At 36.5% G+C, this 10,953-nt stretch overlaps 1 protein-coding gene across 1 annotated transcript; it reads left to right on the forward strand.

The window, feature by feature from the left end:
- Positions 1-216: 216 nt before the first annotated feature.
- Positions 217-3,190, forward strand: LOC110104132 (D-inositol 3-phosphate glycosyltransferase). Its single transcript, XM_020833109.2, has 2 exons — positions 217-273; positions 1,715-3,190. Exons 1-2 carry the CDS (start codon positions 217-219, stop codon positions 3,188-3,190), a joined length of 1,533 nt encoding a protein of 510 aa, XP_020688768.2.
- Positions 3,191-10,953: the final 7,763 nt, after the last annotated feature.

The raw sequence follows: 10,953 nt of genomic DNA on the forward strand, positions 1-10,953 counted from the left end.
GAAATCATACACGTGCGATTTGACGTTGGTGAATAGTACGATGCCACACCTCATGAATGTAGCGTTTGATTTGGTGTTCTTGTGAATCGAATGGCAAATGACAAATAAGTGTATGCAATTTGGTTAGAGATAGCCTAAGAGCTTATGCTAGAAAGAGAAAAGAACGCTAAGGAATTGTTATTGCTCTAATTAAGGCTTTGAAAACCGGACCGGTCAATGAACCGGAAGAAGAAGAGGTTAGCGGTTCGATGGTTTGACTGGGGTCGAACCGGGGTTGAACCGGATAACTTAATAAATAATTATTATATTTCATTATTTATAAATATATAAAAAAATTTAAACATAATTATAATATAAAACATAAAAAGTAAATATTATATAAAGTAAATAAGAAAAACATAATTATAATATAAAGCATAAAAAATAAATATTATCCAATGAACTTTTTCTTAAGTGATTAATCAAAACTTTTTTTATTTTCCTCCCTAGTAATGGGTAAGAGGAGAATAGAATCGATAGATTACAGCAAGAATATATAGACTTATAGAGCAATGATTTTCTTTTTAATCTTAGATGAGAGTATGAGACAACGACATAAGTTTAATAAACTTTCAGTAAACCATAAACTTAAAAGTCAAAATGGCCTAAACAAACAAACAGGAAAAAAAAGAATATGAAGAAGAAGACCATGTTGATAGATTATACAAAAAAGGCACTGCATGTGGATAGCCGAGTAAACAAAAACATGAATTTTACAAAAAATCAATCATTCACCTCACATTTCAAACTCCAAACCGGAGAAAGCAACATGTTTTTCAAAAAAAATAAAAAATTCAGAATCTGACCAGAACGACTGAAGGAGGCAACGTTCGGCCCTTTCCACTTCGTGAATGAGCAGGCCTGCAGGAGCCAGGAAATTACTTTTTGCCTTCTTGTTTCGCGAACGAGCAGCACAGAAATGGTGTTGGCTTCTGAGCTTCGCACGCCATCAGGGAGGAAGATAGGTCAAAGGCAATGAGGGTTTTTTTCTTTGTTGAAGCTCAAAGCCGAAGAAGCGAACGAGGGTTTTTTTTTTTTTTTTCATTTGTTGCTTCGCGAACGAGCGGCACGGCCGGTTATTAAAAACCGGTGCCGGTTCGGCGGTCGAACCGCCGGTTCGAGCGGTTTAATCACGGTTGGATGCGAAACCGGTTTCCATTTGAACCGATTCGCAATTAAACCGGTTGAACCGGCCGGTCCGATCCGATTTTAAAAGCGTTGGCTTAATGACATGCAGAGAAATGAAGTGTTGACATGATGGCACATATGTATTCCATATCATATATAATATATTCACATGTTAAGGCTAAAAAAAAATATGAATACATAATTGAAAAATAAAAGGACGATGCATTAACACCTATATAACTTCCTTTCCGGATTAGCCGCACCTTATTTTAAAATTAAATTAGTCAGTAAAGAACCTTTTACTTAAGCAGCAATTTAGTAGCTTATTAAATAAATAAAGCCAGATCTTCTCTTGAAAATTTTATTAGTTAGAGATTGAATGAACTCAACAAGTACCGTATTGTTAACTCAGATAATCAACGAAAGCTAAGTCAAACAAATAGGAAGAAAGTTGGCAACTTTGAAGCTCGCTGCTGCCAACCCCACTATCCTTCCCCCAAAAAATCAGAATTCCTAAGTCTCTTTCTATTTCTTTTACCTCTTCAAGCTCCCCTCTCTCCATCACCAATGGCCATCAGCGGCACCACTCTCCGCCCTAAAAAAACCTCCTTTATCACCTTACCTTCCTCCACGCTCCTTCAGTTCCTCTTCATCTCCGCCCTACTCCTCCTCCTCTTTTCAGTCTCTCCCTCCATCCCCTGCATCCCGTCCACACCCTCCCCCTACCCCTCCCCCTCCCCCCTCCTGGTCCGGCGACCTCCGCCTCGCCGAATTCTCCTGGAACTCCCTTCCCTTCCCCTCCAACCATCTCCCTCCGCCGCTTAAAATCGCCGTCTTTTCCCGCAAATGGCCCTCCTCCTCCTCCCCCGGCGGAATGGAACGCCACGCCCTCACTCTTTACTCCGCCCTCTCCCTCCGTGGCCACCAAATCCACGTCTTCACGTCCTCTCTCGACCAGCCTCCTACATCCGTCAACTCGCCGCACCTCCACCTCCTTGCCGGCCCCTGGCGCTGCGACGAAGCCTTCTCCCTCTTCGAAGAAGAGCACGCCATCTCCCCCTTCGATGTCGTTCACTCCGAAAGCGTCGCCCTTTTCCACCGCTTCGCTCACCGCATCCCCAACCTCGCTGTCTCGTGGCACGGCATCTCCCTCGAAGCCCTCCATTCCTCTATCTACCAAGACCTGCTCCGCCGCTCCCATCACGAACCCCTCTCCCCTTCCTTCAACCGCACCCTCGCCTCCGCCATCTACAAAGTCCTCGACGAAATTCGCTTCTTTCATAGCTACGCTCACCACGTCGCCATCAGCGATAGCACTGGCGAAATCCTCCGCGATGTTTACCAAATCCCACACGGCCGGGTCCACGTTATACTGAATGGAGTTGATGAACACGATTTCCGGCCGGACTTGGAGCTTGGAATGGCCTTCCGGGAAGAGCTTGGGGTGCCGGAAGACGCCAATCTTGTAATGGGCGTCGCCGGACGGCTTGTGAAGGACAAAGGACATCCTCTTCTGTTCCAAGCATTTGCTGAGATAAAAAAACGGTATCCCAACGTATATTTGGTGGTGGCCGGGTCGGGGCCGTGGGAGCAGAGGTATAGGGAGTTGGGGGGGAAGGTTATCGTCGCCGGCGCACTTCCGCCTGCAAAGCTGCGAGCTTTTTATAACTCGATTGATGTGTTCGTGAATCCGACGCTGAGGCCGCAAGGACTGGACTTGACGTTGATGGAAGCGATGCAGTGCGGGACGCCGGTGATTGCGACGAGGTTTCCGAGCATTAAGGGGAGTGTGGTGGTGAGGGAGGAATTAGGAATCATGTTTTCGCCGAATGCGGCGGAGCTTGAGAACGCGATGGAGAAAGCAGTGGGGGAAGGGAAGGAGAGGATGGCGGAGAGAGGGCGGGCGTGCAGGGAGTATGCGAAGGAGATGTTTACGGCAAGGAAGATGGCCATGGCCTATGAGCGGTTGTTTCTCTGTATTAAAAATGAGAGCTTTTGCAGGTACCCGCTTGAGTTTGATTAGATTTTTTTTTTTTTTTTTTTGAATTATAGAAACTATGTGTTCAAATGAATCGATTAAACTACCTTGTCTGTTCTGTTACATAATCATGTGAAGTTATTAATGAGGAATTATATCAGAGTTTGTTTTAGCTTTTGATGCCAAGATTTTGCTTGTGGTATGCTCGAATTATTGTTGGATGTAAAGATTGTTATATCGTTCTTTTTGTATGGTTCATTTTGAATTCAATTTTTCTTTATAGGTGACACAAATTTTGCTTGTAAGATTGACTATAAATAAAGGATAAAGGGAGAGAGAAAAGAAGAAACTACAACATTTTATTTTGTAACAGCGGGGTCGCGGCAGCGGGGAGTGCAGCGGGGTCGCGGCAGCGAGGCGTGCAGCGGTGTCGCGGCTGTCGCGCGAGGGTTAGGTTATAACGGGTTCGCGGGTTGACCCGGCAACCTGTCGGGTCAACCCGAACTCGACCCGTTTAGAAATCGGGTCGGGTCCAACCCGGAATTTTCCGGTCGGGTCCGGGTCGGATTTTCGTGTCGTGTCAAATATTGACACCCCTAACTCATAGTCATCTGAATACATAGAAAGGAATTAAGAAAGAATTAAAGAGAATGATTAGTGGAGACATCTTCTGAGATTTTAGCATTATTTATTAGTCACTTCAAGATAAACTTGGCTCTAAATATGTATTGACTCAACTTTCTTAGTTCCATGTATCTTTGGCAGGGACAACTTCTCCTTCATATATAGTAGTGACTTCTTAGCAAAAATTCTTAGTAGAGAGTATGGAGCCTTCATTTTAGCAATTTATTTGTTTAAGTTAGACTCCTTCAAGTTGTACTCGTTTGTCATGGAGGTCAAAGATGACTTTGAATGCCTGAGGTTAGCACTAATCAGTTCTTAAACCCTTTTAAAGAGTATAATTTTCTTGCATTGTGAATATCTTGAGAATATTATCTTGAAGTTGAAGTCGACATCTTCCCTTTGTCAATAATGCTTTTGGCACTAGACTACTAAATTAAAGAGAGTCTCATATCTTTGTCTAGAACCAACTTACACAAAGGGAGGCCATAAGGTCGCTAGAAAAACTTGTCTTTAACAAGGGTTAGGTTAAAACGGGTTCGCGGGTTTACCCGGCAACCCGTCGGGTCAACCCAAACTCGACCCGTTTAGAAATCGGGTTGGGTCCAACCCGGAATTTTCGGGTCGGGTCCGGGTCGGGTTTTCGTGTCGTGTCAAATATTGACACCCCTAACTCATAATCATCTGAATACATAGAAAGGAATTAAGAAAGAATTAAAGAGAATGATTAGTGGAGACATCTTTTGAGATTCTAGCATTATTTATTAGTCACTTCAAGATATACTTGGCTCTAAATATGTATTGACTCAACTTTCTTAGTTCCATGTATCTTTCGCCAGGGACAACTTGACCTTCATAGTTGTGACTTCTTAGCAAAAATTCTTGGTAGAGAATATGGAGCCTTCATTTTAGCAATTTATTTGCTTAAGTTAGACTTTCAAGTTGTACTCGTTTGTCATGGACGTCAAAGATGACTTTGAATGCCTGAGGTTAGCACTCAGTTCTATGTAATACTATTAATATATTTTATTATTAAAAAGCTCAAATTATACATTGTCTTCTAATCTCAACCTTAGCTTGAGGGAGAGTGATGTAACACAATAGTATGAATATCATCATTGCAATATTTTTGAAACTTAAAAATGTCATTTTTTTTATTCTTGAAATATTTTTGGAAACTTAATATTACTATGTTTGAAAAGTATGAAAATCATCAATGCCATACATTTGGAAACTTAAAATTTTCAAAGAGTGATTATTTTTAAATGAGAAAATATGTCATATTATTCTTTAATATTATTATCATCACAATATTTTGTTCTTTAGTGTTATTATTATAGGCATTATATAATGTATTATATCCTTTAAAATGATAATTCGTTATTTTATGTAGCTGAAAATACATGCATCGAGAACCATCTTGTAAAAGGATTTCAAAACATGAAAGAGAGAGCATTAACATATGGCCAGCCATACAAAGAAGACTTCAAAATGAGGCTTGAACTTCCCAAGCATCATTGGACCAAGAAAAATCTATTTTCGACAAGTGAATATGTATATCTATTACAATATTATGATGATCTCCACACCATTGAAAGTAGATAAATTATTTTTAATCATAAAAAGTGCAACCAATTAAGCATAGACAGAAAGAAGAAGCATAGAACAAAGCTTATTATTCATGAAAAGTTTCAATTTTATAAGATGAATAAGATAAAATATTTGTTTTTATTCTACACCATTAGCATCACTTAACTCTTCAAGAGAATAGCACTGGATGAAAAAGAGAATGATGTAGCATAAAAGCAAGAAAATTATCATTTTCATAAATTTAGAAATTTAAAAATGCCATATTATTATTTTTTTAAAATATGTTAAGTTATCATGTTGTGCTTTAGTATTACTGTTTTTGGAATGTATGAAAATGATCATTCCCATATATTTGAAAATGAAAAAAAATTCAAATTATTATTTTTTAAAAATGAAAAGTTATTGTATTATTATTTAGTATTATTATCATCATATTATTTTATGTTTTAGTGTTGTTATTATATTATCATAATATTATATATTATATTCTTAAATAATTATTCATAATTTTTTATATCTAAAAATCGATGCATCTCATGCATTTTTTTTCTTAAATTCCCATTGAAGAGAATCATCTTGCTAGGGGATTTCAAAATATAAAAGAAAGCATCAACATGTGGCTAGCCATGTAAAGATGAGTTTAAATTTAAGCTTAGATGTCTCAAGCATCATTGGAGCAAGAAGAATATATTTTTGGAAAGTGAAGATGCATGTCTATTTAAACATATTGACTAGCCCCACAACCTTTAAAGAAAATAAATTATTTTCAATCATGAAAAGAAAAAAGAAGAATGAAAGGAAGGTTGTTATTTATGGAATGTTCTAATTTTGGAAGTCACAAGATGGAAGAGTTAAATTTATGTATTTCTCTCTCTCTCTCTCTCTCTCTCTCTCTCTCTCTCTCTCTCTCTCTCTCTCTCTCTATCTATCTTAATGTTATAAATATGTATCGCTAAAATATTATTTGAATGTTGAATCAATAATGAACTAAGTGAAATGCAAGTGCTTACCTTTGTATTGGTTTGCTTTTAGGTATGACTTGGTGGCCCTCCCTTTTGGTTTCCCATAAAATAATAATTGTAATCATGTCAAAATTATCAGCATTGGACAAATAATTGGTTTATGTCTTCCTTTCACTACATTCTCCATCTATGAGAAGTCATTTGAAGAGCAACATCCATCCTCACAATGACGAGGGATTAAGAATGTTGGTTGACTACAGGCTTTGACAAAGTAGTGAATTCTACAATCTTGCCTTTGACCTTCATCTATGTGATCTTTACCCTCTTCTTCATCTTATTTTCAGAAGAATTTCCTTTTTACTTATGCTTACCAAATAGGCTAGCAATAATATCTTCCTTAAAGAATATTAATCTTATCATTTGGAGCCTCTACTCTTAAAACCAGGATGAAGATTTGCATATTTCAAAGACAAAGGAGGAAGAAATCTGATTAGCAAGCATTTGAATAAAAAACAAAAATACCTCTTTTATAAGCAAAGTATTAGTTGTTGAGGATAAAGGGATAATGTCAAAAGCCAATATGAAATTGATTGGCAAATATCTAACACTAAAGTAAACATTTATAAAGGATTAATGATTAATTAATAAAAATAATTTTTATATTCTATTATTCTTTCTATAGTAAACCTCCAATGATATATGAGAAACAAAAGATTAACTACATACTCAAATATCTAGAATACTTGATTCAAACTAAGTTAATACAATTCAAGATAAATCAAATCAATTTAATCCAAATTAGTTTGATCTACTGGATTTCATACTCATCGATCTATAAGAGAACTCTCCTCAAGCAAGTTACCATGGTCCAAGTAGGACTGTCAAAATCGAGTTTTGGGTCAAGTACGGGTGCAACCTAAAATTGACCCGGCACTATTTGACCCGACCTAGACCCCACTCATTTTTAAAAATGGTTCACATTCTCAGACCCGAACTCGACTCACCTCGGGTTCGGGTCAACCCGACATGACCCGTCTTGTTTCCTAAGAAGAAACTCTAATATGAGCGACATTCTCCCCATCACCGTCGACGATGGCAAGATCAATAAGCACGAGCTCGTTGGAGATGGCAAGATCACGAAGCATGAGCTCCATGGTGGCGGAGATCAACAACAAGAGCAAGATCACAAAGCATGAGCTCCATGGTGGCGGACATCGATCGTGATGGCGAGGGATGCATCAGTTTGAATGAGCTCGGGGTCATCAGCCCGATGACGCTCGGTGAACTAGTCGCCAACGACGAGCTCCGTTATGGACTCGCCATATTCGAAGCCGATGGCGACAAAAATATCTCAAACAAGTCGATTGTACAATGTTGATGCGGGTCAATTCATGTTAGTATTGAGTTGTCGGGTTAACTTGAACCGACTCGAAACTTGTAACGGGTCCGAAATCGAGACCTAAACTCGACTCATTTTTCAAACAAGTTCACCATAACCCGAAAATTTTGGGCCGAGTCCGGCTTCCATGTCGCGACTATTTTTGACAACCCTAGGTCCAAGCTTTTTCCCCAATCAACAAGTAAAATACATTAGTTGGCTCCAATGACTACTTCTATGATGTGGGCTTTCACAACTACTCAAGGAGGGACATGTTCTTAAGTCAATTATTTGATCAACTACTCGATTACACCAATTCAAAGTCTTTATCAAAGATTGACTAAATACTTCATCAAAGTTAGACCTATGATTAAGTTATACAATTATTGTATTTATGTTTATTTCTTGTATAGTCATATATGTAGTCAATTTTATAACACTCAAGTCCCAACCCCCTATAAGTAGAGGATCGAGAGTGAGCTCAATTTATCTAATTTTTCTACAAAAATCATAAGACTTTTTACTCTAAATTTATTCTCTCTCTCTATTTAAGTTCACTTTTTTATTCAGTGTTCAAATAACGTACTTTGTAATTCACACTCACCATTAAAATAAAAGAACGTTACCACTGTACACAAAGCAAACAAATAACTCACATGCAAACAATTTTCTGATTATTCAACTATTCTGCTTTTTATTGCCAATTGCTTCAAGCCGAAGCTCTCTATTATGGATTCAAAGAGTGAATGACAAAAAAAAAAAAAAAAAACTAAAAAGAATCTCTTGTTTGCAATGCAAGATCAAGACCTGGAAGTACTCTGCTTTTGCTTCGCAAGAAGAGAGAAGAGGAGAAATGTGCAGCATATCAAAATCAAAGAACAGTTTTATCAAGACTTATAAGTAAAAAAAAAATCAGAAAGAATAAAATAAATCAAAAAAGGAAGAGTAATTATTTTAAAAAGGTTTAGGTTTCATTTGGGCAGCTTTTGGCCAATCATTTACATTTCTTTTAAGAAATCTTTGTACTAAAAAACTGCTTTAGAAAACAGTAATAAAATTATCACAATAGTGATCCTATTTTTTCACTACTTTTAAGAAAATTTTATGCTAAAAAGCTTCTATAGAAAACAGTAATAAAGCTATTCCAAACGAAGCTGAAGCCTTAAAGAATAGTTTATTTTAGAAAGAGGCATTATTATCATTTAGGCTTCATTTAGCACAGTTTTCTTACTAATTTCTAAAACAATATTTGAGTATAAAAATTTTTGAATTAGAAATTTTGTTCCAAAAAAAAAAAAAACTATCCCAAATAAAACCTTAAGGAAGCAAGCAACTACTTTGGCCATTCATAGCAGGTCCTATTCAAAAATGGGCAGAAAGATAAAATAGTACTTCCTAGCAAAAAAAATATTAAAAGAATCTTAAACTCCAAAGCTAAGCAGTAACAGAGCACAACTGGCATGGCATTTTTCACACAGTTCATTAGATTTTTCAGTAAGTTAAAACAACTAAAGTTTTCTAAGGCTTTGTTTGGGACAGTTTTCATACTGTTTCTTAAAGCATCTTTCTAATAAAAATAATAATCATTTTGTATTAAAAAACTGCTTTAAAAAGCAATAAAAAAGCCGTCCCAAATGGAGCCTAAAGTTCTTGCTCTCGATTAAAGCTGTAAAACAGCCAACCTCAAGTAAAAATACAACTTCAATTTATCTGAAAAATATGCTTGAAAAAACCAACAGTTTGCAAAGATTTTCTCTGAATTCTTGAACATATTGATTGGCTTATAGAATTACCAAAATAGCATCAAGATAAACATACCAAAATATTATCATATATTTCTCTGCAAGCGCATCATTTACAAAATCTGTATACTGCAAGGTTCTATTTCAGCCTTGTTCCCTCTTATTACTCTTTCTTATTGTGTTCTTTTATATTCTTTGTACTGCTTAAATGTAGGCATGAATATAATTGTTCAAATGCTTGAGAATTATGGAGAAGAAACCAAGAGGAAGAAGCTCGGAAAGAAACAAGAAATGCAGGAAAGGAAAATGTTAATTCAAAACCTTTCAGAAATAGGTACAGCAATAATGCCTGATATTGTATGTCTACGCTTGGCTAAATGGCTATATAAGGAGACAACCCTCCCTACTGCAAGGGGGAGATCGTCCTTAGCATCAGTAGACTCCTACAAACTCATTATGCCCCTCAGCTCCCTTTTGTAGATTGGAATGAATCTTCTGAGCATGCATTTTTACTTATTGGGCATAGTTCATATCTGAATTCTGTTAGAACAGCAATGATTACTGAAATTTTTGATTGGATAGATAATTGTTAGACTTTTGAGAAATGAAACGATTCTTGCAGCGAAAAAAATATGTTGAGAAGCATTTGATTCTATTCCGAATGAAGTCATTATGCAACATTATCAGAAAAGTAGAATGCAAAGTTTGTAATTTTTCTTTATTGCATAAATTATAATGAATATATATATATATATCCCACCCTAAAAAAATAGTCTCGATCCGCCCTCGCCCCTTTGATCATCACTATCAAGCTCTAGCCACCACATACCTTCAAATTGATATTCACACTCTTGATAATCTTCAATAAAAGCCTAGAGAGACCAAATTTTTCTTGTTAATTTTTTTTTATTTGTGCTCATCTTGATTTTGCTTTGCCTACAGATAACATAGGGCTATTTGCCAAAACTACAAACAAGAACATCTAAATTTTACTTATGGATCTCCCTTTCTAACTATTATGAACCAACACATGTATCATTTCTATTGTAATCCTCTTCCCACCTTGGATAATGTCATAGCTAAAATTATCTAAAACTTATTGACATGACAAAAGTTCACATTACTTAACCTTCTATTATTGTTGATGCTCATGAAACTTATACTACTTATAGATCATGACTTTTTATGTGCAAATATTGTAGAAATATTAGTCATATACTTTGAAGGTTATAGTTCCTTCTATTGCTTATATGATTGCACAAAGAAGAGAGAATATAGGTCGAGATCCAAATTAATATTTTTTATTTCTATGACAAACAATGCATATCTTGTAACTAAGACATTACAGAATGGCCATAAAGAATAGAGCAGAATTGGGAAGACTAAAACCTTTAATCTCAACGCGCAAACATTCATAAGATAATTTTAAATGATATTTAATACACTTCATTCTAAATGATGAAAGCAAATATATAATTTGACACAATACCTTTGTGATTAAAGGATACTATAACA

The sequence above is a fragment of the Dendrobium catenatum genome, unplaced genomic scaffold (genome assembly GCF_001605985.2).
Source record: "Dendrobium catenatum unplaced genomic scaffold, ASM160598v2 fragScaff_scaffold_807, whole genome shotgun sequence".
Lineage (NCBI taxonomy): Eukaryota > Viridiplantae > Streptophyta > Magnoliopsida > Asparagales > Orchidaceae > Dendrobium > Dendrobium catenatum.